Consider the following 23,196-nt stretch of genomic DNA (forward strand, 5'->3'; position numbering starts at 1 on the left):
CGATGTACAATCCCAAGCTGGTCTATGCGGGTGGGAGGGGGGGGGGGCACCCGATATGTCGCCCATCGGATCCTGGATGGAATCGCTGGGTACACATCGTACCGTGTATACCCAGCTATAAGGCAGCAGCAGTTAGTCTGGGAAAGGCATGGGCAGCAGAAGTCCTGACAGTATGCGGCCAAGACTGATGCCTCGCTTGGTACGTCTGTGGGTGCGATACACAATTTGCACAACTGTTGTTACTGCTCATATCTTTTATCTCATACACTGTATTTCATATTTTATATCTTGTAACTCATATCTTGTTTTTACCCACTGTAACTATTGTAGTGCACCCAGGATGGCATCATCCTTTGTAATAGGATTTCTTTCCTGCAAATGTATAACGCTTTGCGACCATTTGAAGAACGTTGTATATAACTAAATACTATTATTATTATTATGGTAGAATTGTATTATGATCATTCACTAATGCCACCAAATTTTTTTGTCTGATCTGCATTAAAGCATTACTTTATGTATAGACAACTATTATACTTTGTGTAATAAATATTAAAGAACCCTCCTGAGAAGGCAGCCTATCCAATCACTAGGAACCAGTGACTTCACTGAAGGAGTTATATCCATCAAGGATAAGCTAAATAGTTCTAGCTCTGCAAACAATAATAATACACCCACAATTTTATCTCTTTATTGATGTACAGTTAAAATGTAAAACTACTATAAAGGAGAAATTTACAAGGATGGGGTAACATACAGTTAAACTGACTGCACAACAATGTTATATTTTTACACACTATTACTCTACTCTCATTGAAGAGGCTCCGCTTTAGACAATTTGGCCATCAATATAATGATTTACTGCCGTACCAGGAAAGGTCCAAACGTGCCTTAAAGTGTTAAGAATACCACATTTACACTGACAATAGCATTCCATAAGTAATGCTATGGGCTTTTGAACTTTAACTTATATAAATCCGATCACTTACAGTTAAAGGAAAAGTACAGCTTTAAAACTCGTCATCCAGTATGAAGAACATGCATTTGGTGAATACCACTTGCAATAGCTTCTGTACGACGTAATTTAACTCTACATTTTTATTACATAATTGTAATCAATAAATCACAATAAAATCACTACTGCCCTAGCCTGCCCCAATTACTCACAACTAGGAGCTCTCGATTAATTGGATTAATAACCCTGAATAAGGATTGGAAGCCATCTCACTGTACAATAGATATATAACCCAGCACAATCTGAGCCTGTCCCTGATTTTCCACAGTCAGGAGATCACATCAAATAGAAACCCTGCAAAGTCCGAAATGAAAACTGATAGCCACACTACGTTCCACTGAGGCCAGCATATCCTGAGCTTGGCTCCCTGTATGATGCCATATTATAGTAGATAGAAGGCCAAGACCTTACTGGCAAGAACCTTGTTAATCTTCTCAGTGTCAGAGACCTGTAGCATTGCCTTGCACTGAAAGGCGGTCTCTTCCAAGAACATGTCTGGTTTTAATAAAAAAATAAAATACCAATTAGTAAAAAATATATTTAATGGAAAGAAAAAAATGAATAGCCCAGAAGATAATGCAACCGGTAACGCTCTAGAAGGAATGCTCCCCTACAAATATGGTGAGCCGCAGTACAGAGCTGGAGCGGTAGCTCAACTGGGAGTTGGTCAGCATTTCCAGATCGAGGACAAACTCCTGGGGTCCGGTGACGGGCCGGGCCAGCACAAGCATTGCACTGATGTTGTTTATTTGCTGCAGGGACAAGAAGAGAGGTTCAAATACTTGTTATAAATATCCCACAATCATGAAACAGTTTTTTATGGCCTTTACACGCACAACATAATTACTTGATGTACTGTATATAAGAGGCCTCGGCTCCACCCCACCATAAAATTATGCTGTAATGCAGATCACTACTAAAAGCTGCAATCAAAGGTTTACAAAGTTGTCTCCCAAAATAATTTTATATATATACAGTACACACGTACACACACACACACACGTACACACGTACACACACACCCCCCCCCTAGTGCCTAAACCTAACACTCTCCCCTTAGTGCTTAACCCTTGCCCTCCCCCTAGTGCCTGACCCTCCCCCCAACTCCACTACTTACCTTCGGGATTCCGTCGGTCAGGATGCCGGCGCCAGCATTCCGTTAAGTGTTGGGATTCCGGAGTCGGCATTGTGACCACCGGAATCCCCGCTGTCGGGATAATAAACGTATCCCTATGGAGCTCTACTGTGCAGGCATATATTAACTGGAACACTTCTGTGGGAGGGGGCATATTTTTAATTGGGATACTACTGTTTGGACATATTAACTGAACTGTGGTACTACTGTGGGGCATATTATGAACTGTGGTACTTCTGTGGGGGCATATTATGAACTGTGGTACTTCTGTGGGGGCATATTATGAACTGGAGCGCTACTAGAGAGACATTATGAACTGGAGTGCTACTAGAGACAAATATTATGAACTGGAGCGCTACTAGAGAGACATATTATGAACTGGAGCGCTACTAGAGAGACATATTATGAACTGGAGCGCTACTAGAGAGACATATTATGAACTGGAGCGCTACTAGAGAGACATATTATGAACTGGAGCACTACTGTGGGGACATATTATTAACTGTTCATGGGAGAACACCCAATTTTGAAGTTCAAGGTGAATATACAAGAACCCCATAAGTAAGGGTGCTATCTGGAGGGGGGTGTTTATTGTCTACTCCAGAAGAAGCCTTAAAACTTTTTGGTAACTTGTTGTCCCTTGAAAAGGTCATTTTATTGAACTATACAGACTATGGCCCTCATTCAGAGCCACTCGCTAGCGGCAGTACGCTCGTTCCGAGCGATGTTCGCACATCTGTGCATGCGTACGGTTTTTAGTATGCATGCGCGAACCAGTCAGTGCGGCTGAAAATCGTTTGTACGCAATATAGCGAATGCCTGCTATTTTGAGTGACAGAATGAGGCGTATGTGGGTGGTAACAGGGGAAGGTGCTTGAAAACGGGGAGTGGAGTTCAGAACGCAGGCGTGCTTAAAGGTCAAAACGGGCGTTTTATGGGTGTGCATAATTAATCCAGCAGCGTCATTGACCACGTCACTTGGTTTTTTTTAACTCAGAACTGCTCGCAAAATAGCGGTTGAAAAAACCAACCACAAGAATAGCGAGCAGTTCATATCCTGTTCGATGTACTCGATTAATCTAATAAATAGCGGACATGACGTATGGTGCGAGCGGCCAGGGGGCGTTTTTAACAAATAAACGAGCATATGTTTTGCTCGCTCGTTCAGACTTAGAGGTGTGAACAGACTGCAATGTGCGAATGGATCATTTGAATAGCCACCCCTTGTTTTTGAACGAACGAACGCAAATAGCGAACGGCTCTGAATGAGGGCCTATGTTTGGTGTAAAAAATGTTTAACAGAGGCTGCTTTGTTTAGTGAAGTTCTTATTTGTCACTGCTTGAACCCATATTATTAACTGGGGCAGTACTGTGGGGGCATATTATGAACTGGGGCAGTACTGTGGGGACATATTATGAACTGGGCAGTACTGTGGGGGCATATTATGAACTGGAGCACTACTGTGGTGGCATATTAACTAGGGCAGTACTGTGGGGGCATATTCATAACTGGAGCACTACTGTGGGGGCATATTATTAACTGGGCACTACAGTGGGGACATATTAATAACGGGGGCATATTGTTAACTGGAGCACTACTGTGTGGGCATATTAATAACTGGATCACTAATGTGGGGGGCATATTATGAACTGTGGCTCTACTGGGAGACACTGTAATAGTACTCTGTGACATTGTAATTTCTAGCATATATTCTTGAGAGGGCTTCATATTTCTTTGTTCCTATTTTGTGAAAATAAATTCTGCTGATAACAGTATTATTTATAAATGGGTTGGATGGAAGGGAGGGTGCAATGACATTGTGCCCCAAAAGCTCTTGCACAGTGTGCTAGTAGGGCTGGGTGTGAATGCAGAGAGAGAGAGATGCAGGGCAGTTATTTTAACGTACAAGAAAGGAAATAAACTATTTTAATGTATATCTGACTAGTATACAGTGACCATTTAATAAACTGAGAAATACATATGCAGGGATGACTGAAGCTACTTGTATATAAGCTGCCAGTTTATGCTAATTCAAGCAAGGTATAGTGATAGCACTCTCTGTAAATGTGTCACTCACCCTGATGTAGAAGAATCCCTGCTCATTTCCAGAGCGTATCTGGAAGGTATTATATGCTCCGGGGTACACACTGGTTGCCTGAATTTGGAATATGTCTGATGGGACGCTCCGGTCAGAAGTGATGCTCATGTACCTGTATAGCACAGAACCAGGCTCATCGCGGCACAATGGGTTACTACCTGGACACATGCAGCGGCTGAAACAGAAAGCTCAATAGAATTAAGCAGTGCCCTGTGTGTACACGCTTTTTTTTTTTAAGTCAATCTGATATCAATGCCACCTAGCCCACATACAGTCAGGTCCATAAATATTGGGACATTGACAGAATTTTCAGATTTTGGCCTCTATTCACCACCACAATGGTTTTGAAGTGAAACAAACAAGATGTGCTTTACCTGCAGACTTTCAGATTTAATTTGAAGGTAATTACATCCAAATCGGGTGAACGGTGTAGGAATTACAACAGTTTCAATATGTGCCTCACACTTTTTAAGAGGCCAAAAGTAATGGGGACTATCAACTCAAAAGCTATTTCATGGACAGGTGTGGGCTATTCCCTTGTTATTTCATTATCAATTAAGCAGGTAAAAGGTCTGGAGTTGATTCTAGGTATGACATTTGCATTTGGAATCAGTTGCTGTCAACTCTCAATATGAGATCCAAAGAGCTGTCACTATCAGTGAAGCAAGCCATCATTAGGCTGAAAAATCAAAACAAACCCATCAGAGAGATAGCAAAAACATTAGGTGTGGCCAAATCAACTGTTTGGAACATCTTAAAAAGAAAGAATGCACCGGAGAGCTCAGCAACACCAAAAGACCCGGAAGACCACAGAAAACAACTGTGGTGGATGACAAAAGAATTATTTCCCTGGTGAAGAAAAACCCCTTCACAACAGTTGGCCAAATCAAGAACACTCTCCAGGAGGTAGATGTATATGTGTCAAAGTCAACAATCAAGAAAAGACTTCACAAGAGTGAATATTCACAAGAATGGTTCACCACAAGATGCAAACCATTGGTGAGCCACAAAAACAGGAAGACCAGATTAGAGTTTGCCAAATAACATCTAAAAAAGCCATTACAGTTCTGGAACAACATCCTATGGACAGATGAGACAAAGATCAACTTGTACCAGAGTGATGGGAAGAGAAGGAAAGGAACTACTCACGATCCAAAACATACCACCTCATTAGTGAAGCATGGTGGTGGTAGTATCATGGCGTGGGCATGTATGGCTACCAATGGAACTGGTTCCCTTGTATTTATTGATGATGTGACTGCTGACAAAAGCAGCAGAATGAATTCTGAAGTGTTTCGGGCAATATTATATGCTCATAGTGCAGATGGACAATGACCCGAAGCATACTGCAAAAGCAACCAAAGAGTTTTGTAAGGCTAAAAAGTGGAATGTTATGCAATGGCCAAGTCAATCCCCTGACCTGAATCCGATTGAGCATGCATTTCACTTGATGAAGACAAAACTGAAGGGAAAATGCCCCAAGAACAAGCAGGAACTGAAGACATTTGCAGTAGAGGCCTGGCAGAGCATCACCAGGGATGAAACCCAGCGTCTGGTGATGTCTATGCGTTCCAGACTTCAGGCTGTAATTGCCTGCAAAGGATTTGCAACAAAGTATTAAAAAGTGAAAGTTAGATTTAGGATTGTGTAGTTTGTCCCATTACTTTTGGCCCCTTAAAAAGTGGGAGGCACATATAGATACCGTTGTAATTCCTACACCGTTCACCTGATTTGGATGTAATTACCCTCAAATTAAATCTGAAAGTCTGCAGTTAAATCACATCTTGTTTGTTTCATTTCAAAGCCATTGTGGTGGTGAATAGAGGCCAAAATCTGAAAATTCTGTCAATGTCCCAATATTTATGGACCTGACTGTATGTAATGTGATTGTGACGGTGAATCAATCTTAAATAAAAAATACAATCTCTATATAGTTAATATTTTCAATAGGTGAACTATTTACATATTACATATTTTAGCCTGTAATGAATAACTGTATCTTTAAAACTTTCCTTCAACCTTTTTCCCTTCTACAGCTCCTCCAATGCTACGGAAACTCTCTTCTTAGTATTCAAGCGAATAAATAAAATGCATTTAGAAGTACTGAGCCCAATGGCGATATAGCCATGACAGAATGCACCTTTGCTTTGATGCAAAAACACTACTAGAGTTGTACCATCTCTGACAGAATGAGATACAAGATCCCGGTAGGCACGTTTACTGTAAGTTACCCAATGGTATAACATGGGGAGAGAGTTGATCTATCAGTCACTACACAATACAAAGACATGGGCAGGTGGAAGATACCCAGTTTCAATGTCTAACAGTACAATGTAATGACTCACTTGTCAGACACTTGTATATAGGGCTCAACACACAGATTCTTTTCCACACAGCGATAGCCCCCATGGAAGTTGACGCAGGTCTGTTGCTCTGTACAGGTTTGAGCCCCTGTCTCGCACTCATTGATATCTGTAAAATGAAGAAATAAAAATAATTTACATTGCATAAGCATGGGTAAGATGAACCATGTGTTATTTTAGAATCTATGCCAGTTTATAATTTTTGTTGACTTGCTAGACTGGCTCTTAATAATATATTTTCATTCTGTTTATTTTTTTTACTTTTTGTTTTAGTTTGTGCAGTATACTGTATTTTCCCTTTCTTTCTACAGTATTACTTGTAAGCGCCTTATTGTTGTCAAATGCACCTTTATATAAGTCCAGCTTATTTTTGTAATGCCCTACCTCCATATTATCTTATTTATACAAATATAAAGCATCAGTTTGTGGAAATTGCTGCTAAATAACACATGACATCACACCAAGCACAAGGCAGTTTCAAGGATCTACTGGACTATAGTCTCAAGCTACTGGAAGCACTATGCTCAACTGTAATTGCTATTACTATATTCATCACTTCTCTAATATCCACCCAGGGTTCTAACCCCTGATGTCTCTTTGCCACCTTCAACTTGCAACTCTTTCCATCAGTACCACCCAGGGCGAGGTAGGTTTGTAGAGGCTCCTGGGCAACTAATTTGTGGAGGCCCATATCAATTACATTGTCAATAATGATGATAATAATAATGTTATATATATATATATATATATATATATATAGCGCTTTTCTCCTAAAGGAAGTGCTTTACATTTGCCTTTACAATACAAAATACAAAACAACTTAACAAGGGACATTAGTGAAATGCTGGGTGAAGAGGTAAGTCTTGACTCTATTTTTGAAAGATTCTAGAGTGGAGGCTTCTCGAACTTTGCAGGGAAGCGAGTTCCATAGAGTCAGAGCCACAAAGCTGAAAGCTCGACCCCCAGATGAATTTCGGGTGATACTAGGTACTGTTAATAGTTCTTCGTCAACGGATCTCAGTAAACGAGTGGGACGGTAAAGGATTAGAAGCAGCTTGAAGTACCTTGGGCCCTGGTCATGTAGGGCTATGAAGGTCAGTAAGCCAATCTTGAAGGCAGTTCACCATCTTAAAGGCAGCCAGTAAAGGGAGTAGAGAATGGGTGTTATGTGGCTGGAACGTGGCTGGTTGGTTAATAGCCTGGCAGCTGCGTTTTGTACCATCTGCAAGCGGTGCAATTGTTTTTGCTAGGAAACCAAGGTAGAGGGCATTGCAGTATACTAGGCATGATGATATAAATGCATATATGACTTTAGGCAGATCTTCTGAGGGAATTAACTGCTTGATTCTGGCTATGTTCCTCAGGTGAAAGAATGAGGATTTGATTGTGGCTGATACTTGTTGTCTAAGGGCCATATTCAATTGCCAGCGAAAAGCCGTCCTCGGCGAAAAGTTTTTGCCGATGACGTAATTTCACCTGTCAGAATGTTTCCGCCATATTCAATTGCAAAGACTTTTCGCCGGTGCGAAAAGTCTGCGCCTTGTAACCAGCGGAAAAGATTCGCCTGTGAATGGGGGCGAAAAAAAGTACAGAATTGGGGGTTTGGGCTGCAAAATTGCGGGCACACACCTGCAAACTTTGGAAAGTCCCCCAAAAGGTAAACTGCGTCAAAAAAAGTTAATAATACTTTACAACACCCCAAAAAAGTATTTTAGTTTTGGGGGCGAAAATTAAAAGCTAGCAAAATCGACTCTAAGGTGTCCCCCAAGTATGCACAAGGTTTTTGTTTCATTTTGCAGGTGCATGCTGAAGGTGCGTTTTTTAAAAACGCACTTTAGTGAATTTAAACCAGGCTTTGCACCCATTTTCACCCATTTTCATGTACCCCAAATTTGCTGGGACTACTTATTTTCACCAAAAAAAACTGCAAAATGCTATTCTTCATCACTTGTGCAAAGACGCTAAATAGCACCAATTGAGACCATTTAAGCTCCCCAAATACCTTCAGCAGGGCTATTTGGGGGTATCCATAGTGATCCCCCATGTCAGTGCATTTGGGGGTGTCAGGCTGATTTCCTCAAATCTGACAGGTCTTTTCGCCGATTTGAGTTTCGCCGGCACGCGTTTTCGCGTCCTTTGGAATTGAATAGGCCGAATCGCGGTGATGAGCGCAATACCTTTCCGGAGGCAAAACAAGCGATGACGGCGAAAACTCCGGGACTTTTCGCCGGCAATTGAATACGGCCCTAAGTGTGAAGGCACTATCCAGTACAACACCAAGATTCCGCACATGTTCAGTGTTTTATAGTTCTGAACCTCCAAACATTCGTTCTGTTGGTTGGCTATGATGTAACCTTGTCCTGTGACCTATAATAAGGACCTCTGTTTTATCAGGGTTCAGTCGCAGACAACTGACACTTATCCACTCCTGGAGCTCAGCTAGGCAGCCATTTAGGGTTGTTATTGGGTTCTCAGTACCTAGAGCAAAGGACAGGTACAGTTGTGTATCATCTGCATAGCAGTGTTAGACCAGGCCATATGTTATAAAGTATAATTGTGTAAATACATCTACCACCACAAATGTGTTAAAACACTGCTGTGCCCCCAAGCTCACATTATGTCACACAGAAATCCCTGTTCACATATGGCACACTGCCCCCAGGCTGGTGATGTAGCTATGTGTGAGGGCCTACCATGTGTGAGGACCCCTGGGCAACCACCCCAGCTGCCCTGTTGTTAATCCAACACTGGTACCTACACCATGCCCTCCCTGCCTCATAGCCCATGGTGGTATTACCTTTCTAAATTAAAAAATGCACAACAAGATATGTTCTCATGAAAGATATCACAAACGTTTTCCTACTCTTCCCAACCCTCAGTCAGTAAAGCCCAGCATTGGCGGATATTACCTAGGACTGCAGCCCTCCCAGTAAAATGTGTCACCTCCAGTGAGCCATTCGTATTCAGTCTGCATGGGCTACACTGGCAGTGACTTCCAATGGGAAGCAGTATCTGCTAATCACACACACCAGGCAGTCCCAGGGGGAGGTGTTTTCTCCCTCTAGGCCTGCCAGTCCAGTCCGAGATTAACAAATAGAGTGATTCCTTTGGGAATCCCCTCCCCTGTCTAGCCGTCAGAGTAACAGCAACTCGGAGCTGCAGCTGATGCAGTCCCTAGAAGCTGGGCTTGTGTGCATGTGATGGTCAGCCGGTGTTTGTGCACATGTGCCGGTTCTGGCAGGCGGCAAGATGCTGCCACTGCAGTCCAGTACCGGAAAGCAGCACTGCAGGCAGAGCCATTGTCAAGGGTAAGAGCAGATCACAGTATGCGAGAACAAGGCTCTGCACTCAACTCAGCCTACAACCTGTCCCCTAAACTCTATATACTCTAATATAGATCTACTTATTCTTCCACACTGCATGCCTGTTTCTAATTCACTACTGTCTCTCTACTGGCATATTTCCATCCTCCTTTAAATACGTGCTTATATCACCAATCCTCAAGAAATAATCTCTGGACACAGCTCCTCTGTCCAACAACCACCCTATTTCAACCTATTCCACCCTGCTACAGGAGAGAAACAGATTCCACAGAAGAGATATCAGGTAAGTTAGAGTATGGGGAGGGGGGGGGGATATAGTTTATGGTAGGTAATACTAAGAATAACGTTGGGGAGTACAAGCATACATCCTTCGATAGCGCAGTGTAGCCACTAATCTCTGCTCTGAAATGGCCCTCCTCATATAGGTGTCCTCCTTTTCGATGGGCGGTGTTACCAGCCGGAGAAGTTCCTGGAAGGATGCATTATCTATACATAAGAAATTCCTGAAATCATCGGGGTTGTTCTCACGTATCTCTTGAATCAGAGGCATGTGGAAGAAGGTGTCTCGCCTCTGCAACCAATCCCTCGTCCAACAACTCAGATTTCTGCTCCTTTTTCTCTTCCTGATAGCTTGGATTGCTGTTGCCATAGCTGCCAGGATACAAGCTCGAGCCTTCATTTTTCTCAAAATCAAAGTCATGCTGGAGAATGACAAAGATAAACGAATGTTCCGTCCTGAAACTACAGTAGCTAGTTCATAAACGAACGGACGGAATAGTTCTTAAAATGTTCACGTAGGTTAGTTTTGGTTTCATAATCACACCCCCTTCCTGCCCATTATGTTAATTTTAGGTACACCCACTGTGAGCGCAGCCCGAAATCGGGAAAACGTGTATGCTGGTACAATCATTTGCTTGTGATATTTCGGCTGTGCGGAATCGAAGGTCGCACCTTGGATTGTATATATGTGTACGCGCACATCGTGACTGTGATCGGCACTTCCGAACGGGAGCATTGTCGATCGACCCGTCGCATTGAATGTGTGATTGTAAAGGTGTGTACCCAGCTTTACATACCACTCTTAGCCACACTCACGGGATCAGGGCAAAATACTGACAGTTGGGATGCCGGCGCTTAAGTACTGGGGTTAGGGAGAGGGTTAGGCCAGTGGTTCCCACCCTGGGGTGCCTCGGGACACTTGCAGGGGTGCCTCAGTTTGGTGGTTCAGCATCAAATCAAATTATTTATGGTCAATGTAATGCAAATATGTGGACAAACAGAAGCTCAAACCTGTCCAACACTTCATAACTGACCCTAAGGATGACAGGTCAGCACCATTTACTTCACTTTACTACATTTGTCTCAGAATGTTTCTAGAAGAAATGTTTGGCTTAGGGGTGCCTTGAAAACAATGCTGATACTCTAGTGCGCCATGATTCAAAAAAGTTTGGGAATCTCTGGGTTAGGCACTAGGGGGAGGATTAGGAGCTAGGGGGGAGGTTAGGTTTAGCAAGTGAGGAGGGAGAGGGGGAGGGTTGGATACTGACCGACAGGTGTCGTTATCCTAACCCTGCCGATGTCGGGATTCTGACCACCGGAATCCCAAGTGCCAGCATCCCGTACCCAACCCACGCTCACTCCTCTCATCTCAGCTTTGTCAGTGTTCCCATTAGAACCCCTGTGGTCCCGTTTTTTACTGGGGGGGGTGGAGAAGCGGACTGCCCTGTGTGAAGTGCCGGCCGGCTCCCTCACAGTGTCAGGAGCAGAGTGCTGCACTTAAGTCCTGTCACTGAGGGGGAGTCTGCACCTTGGTGTCACCCCTCTACGGGTGACACCCGGGTGCGGCCTGCACCCCCCTTGTGACGCCATTGCATTCGATTATAAGCTCTTTCACAAGCAGGGCCCTCCCTACCCTTTGATTTCATGTCTGCATTAATTTTGTCTTTCCCTGTTTTATGTACGTGATATTTTGTCCTCTGTCTTGCGCTGCAGAGCTCCTTCCAACAATAATAATAAGAATTAGTTAACCTATGGCAGGGGTGGCTAACCCACAGCTCTCGAGCCGCATGTGGCCCCTTTTGTTTGTAAAATGCGGCTCCCCCCACTGGAACTGGGATCACTAGTCTATGAAGGGATCAGAGACTAAAGAAGCCTCTGATCGCGTCAGAGGCCAGCGTTCCCAGTGATGCATTGCGTGGGTGACATCATGACATCACCCGCGATGTGAGGAGCCTGCCCTACGCTGCTGCTGGAACTAGTTAGATCCAGTCAGAGCGAGGCAGCGTCAGCGAGAGCCATAGCCAGCGTGGTCAGGTAAGTACTGGGCTGGGGGCACTACTTTAGAGGACACAAATACAGGAGGCACTAATTTAGGGGCACAAATGCAGGAGGCACTTCTTAAGGGGCACTACTTTAGGTGGCACAAATACAGGGGGCAGTGCTTAAAGGGCACTACTTTAGGTGGCACAAATACAAGGGGCACTGCATAAGGTCCAAAACTACAGGGGGTACTGCATAAGGGGCACAAATACAGAGGGCATTGCTTCATGGGCACAACTATAGGGGGGCATTGCAGAAGGGTCACAACTACTGGGGGCATTGCATAATGGGCACAGCTACAGGGGGCAATGCATAAGGGCCAAAACTACTGGGGGCAATGCTAAATTTGCATGACTACAGGGTACATTGCAGAAGGGCACAATTATTGAGGGCATTGTATAATGGGCACAACTACAGGGGTCATTGTATAAGGGCCACAACTACTGGGGGCACAGCATAATGGGCATTTCTTAATGGGCACGACTACAGGGGGCATTGCATAAGGGCCACAACTACTGGAGGCATTGCATAATGAGCACTGGCTTTCTCAATGTATTTTAGGTGGTTCTGGATTTCAATATGTATTTCATGTGGATGTGTATTTTAAATGTATTTTATGTGGATCTGACTTGTTTCTGTGTAATTTATGTGAACGTGGCTATTTCAATATTTTCTATATTGCTCTGGCTTTTTCTTTCACTTCAACAGTGAAAAAATTAAATTGTGTATTTTCAATGTACTGCGCGTGCCGCCAGCGTGACTAAAAACTAGGGTGTGACACAAGGCCATGCTCCTTCGAATGTCATACCAAAGACGCGCACACAAAAATGGGGTGTGGCCTTGTGACAGCTAGGCCACGCCCAATTTTTGCGCGCGTGCCTTCATCGCGCGCATGTGATCGGCTCTTCTACTTGACCACAGATATTTTTTTGGCTCTTTGCCTCTGACTGGTTATCCATCCCTGACCTATGGTATGATCACTAAACACTAAAATGGTAACAATATACTTTTTCATTTTTTTCCCTGAGTCATGTTCCAGATCCAGTCTCCCAAAAGAAGAAATGACCCAGATCAGAGCTAAACCCGTGAGACTTGCTAGTGTCTGCTGCATCAGTAGTCTACACTAGTACTGTTATATCTTTGACTGCGCTCACTCGTGCAGAAGCACATTAGGCTTGCTCTGGCAAGCTTGGAAAACACAGGAGCCAGTAAAACCACAATCCAGAATAGCATTTAATGGGAAATGCTCAAAGCAGAATTTTTAAAAATATCTTCAAATTACAGAGTAGGAAAAGCTATTTGGTGGTAAAGCATCTAAGATAGTAACTTCTTATGTTGTAGAATTACACTGTGCAAACACATGGTTGGTGTGACAACACTAGAGCAGTTCACATCTGAGCTGCTGAATCTGTATCTCATGAGTCACACCTTATGGGTTACATTTACTTTTCAGCTGTCACTTCCCTATTTATATCTGACAACTTTTTATTTACATAACAATACAGAATTGAATGAGCACATCATCTCTGTTAATTGCATTCCCACTATCCCGCCCTGAGGCAGTCTGGTCTGGGGAGGTCTCATATCTCTCCTATTCAGCTCTGGGGTCACAGAACGGTGACTTGCGCTGCTAATGAAAACCCAATCTCCTGGCGCTCACATCACCGAGACTACGGTACTCACCATCAAGATTGTGGTCACACCGGGGAGATAACTGAAGCATCAGTTACATGTTTACTGTAAATGAGGTGAATAATATTAATATGGCGCAATCCTATGACATAATAATGTTGAAAACAAAGCCGCCCTCAGTTTAATGAATTGACAGGCTATCACTTAGACCATACTTGTGTACAGGGGCGTAACTAGGGATTTGAAGGCCCCATAGCAAAAGTTTGTAAGGGGCCCCTCTGTACCACCCAATAGTGAAAAATGTGTAGAACCAATGTAACTTAGAGAAGGAAAATGCCCCCCCCCTAAGCTCTGGGCCCCATAGCAGCTGTACCCCTTGCACCTATGGTAGTTACACCCATGCTTGTGAATGGGGAAGCGTAATTAGATGAAAGCGCTTACCACAACAGCAATCACAGGTTTCTCAGTATGAAATCTCTTCTTGAAGAAGGGAAAAGTGCTTTTATCTCAGTTAACGAATGATAAAGAGCTTTTCACCGCTTTATAAATAGAGCCTTTAGGGTCAGATTCTGAGTCATGCAGGGTGGGAAAGCAGATGGATTATGCGAATTTCAGGGTAATGCACAGGCGCAAAATAAAAAAATGAATGGGTGACTGCACTGGATCAGACTTACACTAACTGATGGAGATTGCTCCTGTAAAGGAATCATCTGTCACTTTCCGTGGAATGGGAGGTAATTGGCTGGCGACCATGTGATAGCAGGGAACAGCCGCATTGCAGGAATTAGCTACTAGGCTACTGAAGGGGAGGTTAGAGCTAGGCTACAGGAGGGGAGGTTAGGGTTAGGCTACTGAAGGGGAGGTTAGAGCTAGGCTACAGGAGGGGAGGTTAGGGTTAGGCTACAGGAGGGGAGGTTAGAGCTAGGCTACTGAAGGGGAGGTTAGGGTTAGGCTACAGGAGGGGAGGTTAGGGTTAGGCTACAGGAGGAGAGGTTATAGCTAGGCTACAGGAGGGGAGGTTAGGGTTAGGATACTGAAGTGGAGGTTAGGGTTAGGCTACAGGAGGGGAGGTTAGGGTTAGGCTACTGAAGGGGAGGTTAGGGTTGGGCTACAGGAGGGGAGGTTAGGGTTAGGCTACTGAAGGGGAGGTTAAGGTTAGGCTACAGGAGGGGAGGTTAGGGTTAGGTTACTGAAGGGGAGGTTAGGGTTAGGCTACAGGAGGGGAGATTAGGGTTAGGCTACTGAAGGGGAGGTTAGGGTTAGGCGAAAGGAGGGGAGGTTAGGGTTAGGCTACAGGAGGGGAGGTTAGAGCTAGGCTACTGGAGGGGAGGTTAGGGTTAGGCTACTGAAGGGGAGGTTAGGGTTAGGCTAATGAAGGGGAGGTTAGGGTTAGGCTACAGGAAGGGAGGTTACAGCTAGGTTACAGGAGGGGAGGTTAGGGTTAGGCTACTGAAGGGGAGGTCAGAGCAAGGGTTAGACATATTAACCACCGGAAGTACCACTGGATCTTGCAACATCATTACCCGGTAAGTCACCGCTAAAGCACCATGGACGCTTTGGCAACATTCTAATTATTTTGGCATGTCATCACTGTTTATCAACAAAATATGCCACACCCCATAAAAACAACTTTTCACCACATTAAGGATTTGGGTTTTTGAGAGATACACCCCTTACTTAGTGGCAGGTGTGATCCAAGTGTTTCTGTATTTTATATATACAATTATGAAATCATATTAAGTGGGTAGCTAAAATTCCTAAACTGTACAATTCATAACAGATAAAAATCGTCAAACAAACAGTAAAGGCTCATAGATTCTCTGTTAATAAAAACCAGAGCACACATAGCAAAACATGCCAGGACAGATAAAGGCAATTACAGACACAGCAAAAATAGTATCTCACTTAAATATTATTATGATAGATACAGATGCACCATCATTGGAGATTCCAGGAGATTCAGAGAGTCCTACACCTAAACATAATCATACTAACCTGCTTCTAGGACCTACCCTCCATGGGGATCCTGGGGAAGGGGACCACTGAATGTTATGGCTATAATTGCAGTATCTTGCAATGGGAGGTGGTCTTACAAAGATGCAGTCTGCTGCAACTCACGTTATAAAGCCCCCCTGTTCTGTGGGTAGTTGCACTGCTCTCCTGGGGGTATCTGGGAGGACTCCGCTAAATTCAGCATTTTCAGTGACATTCTAGGGGGTAGGAAACATAATGGAAGCCAAGGTAAAGGTAATTCACATATACAGGGGGTTCAGGTATTCCTCAAAAATACATTTGTGATCAGAGTTGTGATTAGAAACTGAGGTTTCCAGAACAGACAACTAAGCTTGATTTAGGCTCACCACCTAATCATCCTGATTTCAGCAGGTAAGTCCTGATTTTATTATTATCCTTTATTTATATGGCGCCACAAGGGTTCCGCAGTGCCTCACAAAGTACATTAACAATTGAGCAAACTCGTAAAACAGCGACTTACAGTACAAGACAATAGAGAATAAGAACATTGTTTCTAAACATTGCTGTAGCGATCATAACACTCAAAAAAGCAGCAGGGCGTCAGCTACCAAGTGTTAAGTGCCCTTGTGGAGAGTTTTGAATAATGATTGTATGAGTGAGGGAAGGAAAAGCACATAAGGGAAGTGGACCCTGCTCGTGAGAGCTTACATTCTATAGGGGGGGGGGGGGGGGAGACAGACAGGGGTGACACAGATAGGGTAGACAGTGAGGAAGAAGCATGTAAGCAGCAGGTTAGGATGAGAGCTGGAAGGCTTTGAAGTAGTGGATCTTGAGAGCCCATTTGAAGATTTGTAGAGAGGTGGAGAGTCCGATAGGGAGAGGGAGAGAGTTCCAGAGAAAGGGAGCAGCACGGGCGAGAACTTGGAGGCAGGAGTGGAAGGAAGTGATCAATAGGCAAGAGAGGTTGGATGCATTTGTAGGAAAGGGAGGGAGATTAGTGTGATGTAGATGAAGGTGTGGTGAAGTGATAGGGAGAGGAGGGTGGGTGCTGAGCTTAATGGTTGGGTAGTAGGACCATTGTGGGGGAGAAAAGAATGAATGAGGAGTAACAGGAGAGAAGAAGGAGGGAAGCAGAGGGGAGGTATACAGACAGAGGGGGGGAGAGAAGGGGAGGTGACTAGGTGGAAAGGATAGAGGTGGGAAAAGGGGGCAGAATAAAGGATTAGGTAGGCACTGAGTAAAATGAGAATTTGAAGAAAACATGGTGTGGATGAGGTAAGAATAGTGTATGTATGAGAATGACAGTGTTGATGGTTTTTAAAAAATGCTGGTGAAAGAACACAGTTGGTGAATGCTTAAGCTTGATGACCAAAGGTTTTTGTTTTGTTTTTTTATTGAGAGGAATATATGTGATTTAATGGGTTTTAAATGAGTAATTAAAAAAGTAGTTTGAAGTTGTGAGGCTAGGCAAAAAGCAATGGTAAATCAGACCGTATATGTAAGGTTTTAGAGGTTACTTTGCATTGGTACAAATAAGAATTTAATTTTTAGTGAAAAAAGAGAGGCAGCACAAAAAGTTGCAAGTGATGTAATGTCTTTGCCATGATCAAACAAGGAGTTCAGTGTTGCATGTCCTGGTTATGCAGGCAGCAGATATTTGTTGTGAAGAGGTAGTGATGTTAGGGACTGTCCCACTGTCCCATGACTGGCACATTTGTCCTGATTTGTGGAAGGTTGGAAGGTATTTACCCTAATGCAGCATAAAATGCAGTGTAGAAGTGCTCACTACTTAAGCGCTCAATGCAGATGCACCCTTCAACTCAGGTTATGCTGGTTATAGTTACCATTCCACACTCACCATCTATTTCTTGTACTTCAACCTTTTTCTCAAAAACATATGTACTTATTATTATAGGATCAGTGAATCCACTCCTGTGTCGTCCTCACCATTTATTGCATGATATCAGGACTCTAGGGTGGGATCCCAGGAATATCCTTAATGGTCAGATACCACTGCAATGAGTGGTGATTGTGCATTCAGTAAAAGATGGAGCAGCAGGAGTACAGGGTAGTTACAGGGTAGGAATTACAAAGAGTACAGTGATCCTTCTTCGGGTCTTTTTGATGAAGAGTTTATTACTCACATAGATATCACATTGCGGTATAGACAAAGGGGCCTATGTATCAAAGCTCGGAAAGAGATAAAATTGTGAGAGATAAAGTACTAACCAATCAGCTTCCAATTTACATTTTGCAGGCTGTGTTTAAAAAATGATAGTTAGGCGCTGATTGGTAGGCAATTTATTTGTTACAATTTTATCTCTCTCCCAGCTTTGATACATAGGCCGCTTAGTCTGGGTCAAGGACTGGACAAAACCCACACCAAAGAGAAGATGGAGGAGATGTACTAAGCCTTGGAGAGAGAAAAAGTGAAGAAAGATAAAGTACCAACCAATCAGCTCCTAACTGTCACAATAAAGCTGTGTTTGAAAAATGACAGAACCTGATTGCTTATTACTTTATCTCTCTCCAAGGCAAAGTACATCTATCTACCCTGGTAAGAGTCAAGTTAGTGCTTGATGGAAACGTATAGGTAAGGTTATAAATAATAGTGGGAGTGGCTTACTTGTTAAGATTTACATACCTACCTGTTCTCCCAAATTGTCTGAAACATTCTAGAATTACTAGGAGCTCTCCCATAAGAGTAGCCCAGACTACTGGCCCCACTCACATCCCCAGTGCAGTGAACAGTCTTATAGTGGTATATGGGGCTACAATTACAAGATTTGCGGCACCCCGCACACAGATCTCTCCCTGATAAACTTTTTATTTCATGCCAAAATCAACACTTTTACAAGACAGGGGTCAGAAATAAATAATAAATGCCTGGCCTAATATAGTGTCAGACTAATTTCCTATTCTGTGGGTTTGAACATGCCCAGATGGAAGTAACCCTGAGCTGAATAATAAACTATTGTCATATGCTGCCTTGACCTTATTCTGTAAAGCCTAGCCTGTGCAAGTAATTATGTTTGGGCTTCATTTACCACATGTGCTTGATACACAGCGCAAAACAGTTTTCTATTGTACTGGTGAACTTAGATAGACAACTCCGTAAATATCATGGTGCATCCATACTTTACACTCTCAGGAGGCACCTCTGCAGGACAGAAGTATATTTCAGTCTGTGGAGAGGCAGGAGGTCTGAGCTGGTGTGTAACGAGGAATGTACCTAACATACATCCTCTCATAACTACATCCCTGGCCCCATAGATAAATATGTGCACCGCTCGCACCTATTCCTGTTGATGGAAAATGCTGCCATCCTGCTCTGCATGCCTATACCCTTTGGTGGAAATCTAAGCAAAATTGCTGAAGTTAAAACATACACTGTATGAAAACTACAAAGATTTGTCACTGTGCCTTGGACCGTTTGCGCTTCAGAAATAAGGTCCTGGGTGTAGCAGCACAACATGAGGTACAGCATGGGTATGAAGTATAAAATATCTATTACGTGGCTTATAGAGACATCTGGATAAAATCTGTAAATCATAAATTGTGTGATAGTCTATACAGTGACCGATGACCTCACCTTGACACAGACGGGTGCCAAACAACTGGTAACCATCTGGGCAGATGCAGGAGAAGCGCCCAGGCTCGTTCACACATTGATGCTGGCACAAATAGCTGGAGTAACTGCATTCATCAATGTCTAGTGCAAAATATACAGAAAAACAAATTTTACACAGGATATGTTATATGATTCAGCATATAAGAGGTAAGGTATAGCAGTGTTTTGAAGATAAATGACATCTTATGCATAATAATAGAAGTCAGTGCATGAATCTTGGAGCCAACGGAGAATAGAACACGTCGGCTTTGTACTACTCATGCTCCAGAGATATTCTACGGGCAATTCAACATAGTAAACAACTCATTGGGATCTTCACCTAAGGTGAGTAACTGGGTGATAATGAGGTATTTGCATGTAGGCGAAGTTTAGCGAGCGCTTGTCAATGGAATTGTGCATATGTTAAGATATTCCTTTATTTAGACTGATACACCTAAACCAAGGATAGGGTTGGTGCAAGTGTGAGCTGATAATCAATAAGGCTGTCAAACCAAAAATATGAATGGGGTGGTGCAGTCACGTAGATGGGAACAACCCAGCATATGGGTGAATGTCTACATTCGTATCCCTGTGCACAAAGTGAGAGCAATTATGGCTGACTTGTGCACAATCCTGTGTCAGCCCCACCTGTGTGCAACATTGCTAAGCAATTTGATATGCAAGGCAAATAAGGGGTGGTGTAAGGAAGGACAGGGAGACAGATTATTTTTAAATATAAGCATGTGCCTATCTTGCACGGATCATATGTTTCAGACACCAGATGTGTTACAGTGTCCCATCGGAGGCACTCACAGCATGTTACCCTATTCCAGACTATTTCTTCTATACTTGGTTGAGTGGTGGCCTTGGGTCCGAGTCTGGTCAGGGAGAATCCACCTGCCCTCACAGGCTTAGTTCCCTGCCTCTCAGCCTGGGGCAGGATAACTGCTGCCTTGACTGTCCCCTCTACTTTATTCTTCCCATCCTGTATTTATTCCAGTCCAGCTACCTTAAAAATACTGGAAGAATGAGCCTATTTTCTTACCCACAATGTCGCCAGAACTCTTTTCCACTCTCTTATTGTCTTCCGCAAATTCCTCCTATGTGACATTCCCCTCATCCATCTATCTCTGCAGCAATCTAGCTTTAATGCTACAGCAAGACTGTGCTCATAGCCCATGTCTATAAAGTACTTTGTGATGCCCTCTATCAGCTGTAGTTCAGTTTATATGTCCAGTGGAGCGGAATGACATCTCGGGCACATCGTCTAGTGTGTACGCACTAATGTCGCTGATGGTTCGCGCTCCCGCGTGTCAACATCGCCCATCTGACCTACATGCAGATTTATCGTTAGCCGAATGCAGCATGCCCCCCCGCTGTTGCTCCCGGCATTGGCAAGTGTGTTCCCACTTGTGGATGCCCACACCCCACTGGGTCCCGTCGCTGATGAGGTCGGTACATAGTAGACATCGTCTAGTGTGTACCAACCTTTACAGTACAAGGCCATCTCCCAGTGTCCTTCAGAATCAATGTAAATTATCTTGCCTACAATGCTCTCAACACTACCAAACCTTCATATATGAGTAATCTCATCTCATAATAGTATTCTGTTTGATGTCTTAGACTTACCTCTGACCTGTGCTTCCATACTGGTAACCACCTCTCACTCCAGCATACAAGACTTCTCCTGTGCAGTCACCCACTCATGGAAATCTCTACCACGCATGTTCAGTCTCTCCTTCAACTTACAAATCTTCAAATGCTCTCTGAAAATCCATCTCTGTACTAGTGCTTACCCTAATCCCATCCATACTAACCACACACCCTCACAACTGTCTCAATCTCCACTTAGAGCCAAGCTCACCTCTTTGGTTGTAGTTGTGCCCTCTTCCATGAGTAGAACCCTCCCAACCACTTATTTTCATATCTGCATTTATACCGCATCATCCTACTGTAGATTATGATGAACTATAGAAGTCTTCTCAGAGAACCATGACTTGTATAACAGTCACAAACTCAGACAGCCCCAATACTGGGGGCGTTGAGTAAGGGTCATGGCTATTCCCAGTCAGGTGCCCTATCAAGAAGCTATGTGCTGCCATGTGTTGAGGTGCCTCTGCAATTAGTTAGGTCACTGGCAAAATATAAAGGCCAATAGTTACTGTAGAGGCCGAGATTTAGAGTTGCACAAAAGTGGAGGGGCATCTTACAGCAATACTGAGATGGCATTAGGCAAAATATCTTAGTTACAAAATGTAAATATTAAACTTATATAAACTGGATGCAAGTTTTAGAGATGATGATTTCTGCCTTTGTCGCATTGATACGCTATATTTAAGGTTGTACTGAACATATCTGAAGATGAAAATACAGACATAGAAATATAAGTATGCAGAAAAATCCCTGCTCATACGCAGATAGGGAATCTCTATGCTTTGAAAAAACCATGGGTGTTGGTACGGGGGAGGGGCAAGGGGGCGGCTCAACCCCTTCCCCCAAACATTTCAAAGGATTGGCAGCCATGGACTGTCAGGGCTGTGCTTTATAGTAATAGGCTGCACGGCCCCTGCACCGCACGGAGGGGAAGGTGTAATGTGCCGGTCTTTAAGTTAAAACCCAGCACATTACACCTCCTCCTCTATGCAGTGCAGGGGCCATGCAGCCCAGTGCCGTAACTAGGGTAGTGCGACCAGTGTAATGGCACAGGGCACCGCCGAGCAGGGGGCTCTGTTTGGGCATGTAAATTTTCCTGTTTATTATCTTTCTCACTTGTAGCTTCCTCTTCTTTTGTCCCCAGCATTTTTTATCCTTTTTTGGAAACTTCTGGGTAAGGGGTTATGGACACTACTGTACCTGTATGAGGTTTCCATTTTGTATGTTTAAAGTAGTATAAATTCAAGGTTAATTTACTCTAGGATAACACAGTACAATGTGTATAGAATATATTAACCTCTGCTAGTATATGGATTACTGTATAATGTGGATTAGATCTCGCTATAGGAGGTTTTAGTTGCAGAATACAGTCCTGTTACTTCTATTAGCTGGTAACAATATAATCCATTCCATTACTTACCATTGCAGGTATGCCCATCATGATCCAACTCATAGCCCTGATTACAGCGGCAGAGAAAGGTGCCATAGGTATTATAGCAGCGCTGCTGGCATGGGGCACCCATGGAGCACTCATTAACATCTGTAATTAATAAGATATAGTTTTAATATCCTCTCACTGTGTGTAACTTGTTCTGATAAGAATGGTATCTTTTCCCATCTCCTCACTGTACAGTTACATGGTTACACAAAAGTTTCTTTCCAAGCTCTATTTAACAGTATCTGAATTTGATATTTCTGAGAGATATAGTTATATTGTCATCAGTTATGTAGACAATCAAATAATTTATATGGTTTCCCAATCTGTCCTTTACAAACACCCCCAGGGAGTCATTATGACTCTTCTAGCACAGACCAAGATCCTTGTCAGCTGCTCTTCTGCAATACAGCTGTAGTCATAACTATAAACTACACCACGGTCTACAGTGATCCCAAGTCCTAACAGAGCTCTGATCTCAACCCGAATGCTATAACTGTAAGGAACCTTCGCTCAGTGTAAGTCCTACCAGCAGGGAGGCACAAATGTTCTTGCTCTCTCTTACCTATTTCATACACTCTACTTTTGAGACACTGCTGTAATGTAATATTGCAAAGGCTTAATGGGATATTTGTCCT

At 43.4% G+C, this 23,196-nt stretch overlaps 1 protein-coding gene across 1 annotated transcript in view; it reads right to left on the bottom strand.

Annotated features, from left to right (window-relative positions):
* Nucleotides 1-677: 677 nt before the first annotated feature.
* Nucleotides 678-23,196, bottom strand: part of EFEMP2 (EGF-like fibulin extracellular matrix protein 2) — a 45,940-nt gene continuing 23,421 nt past the window's right edge. The window contains exons 7-11 of the mRNA XM_088468354.1: nt 22,544-22,663; nt 19,453-19,572; nt 6,595-6,721; nt 4,229-4,424; nt 678-1,767 (exon numbers count right to left, since the gene is read on the bottom strand). Of these exons, the coding sequence (XP_088324480.1) occupies nt 1,609-1,767; nt 4,229-4,424; nt 6,595-6,721; nt 19,453-19,572; nt 22,544-22,663 (722 nt within the window). The 3' untranslated portion in view covers nt 678-1,608. The remainder of the gene's footprint in view (nt 1,768-4,228; nt 4,425-6,594; nt 6,722-19,452; nt 19,573-22,543; nt 22,664-23,196) is intronic.

The sequence above is a fragment of the Taudactylus pleione genome, unplaced genomic scaffold (assembly GCF_031769625.1).
Source record: "Taudactylus pleione unplaced genomic scaffold, aTauple2 ptg000085l, whole genome shotgun sequence".
Taxonomy (NCBI): domain Eukaryota; kingdom Metazoa; phylum Chordata; class Amphibia; order Anura; family Myobatrachidae; genus Taudactylus; species Taudactylus pleione.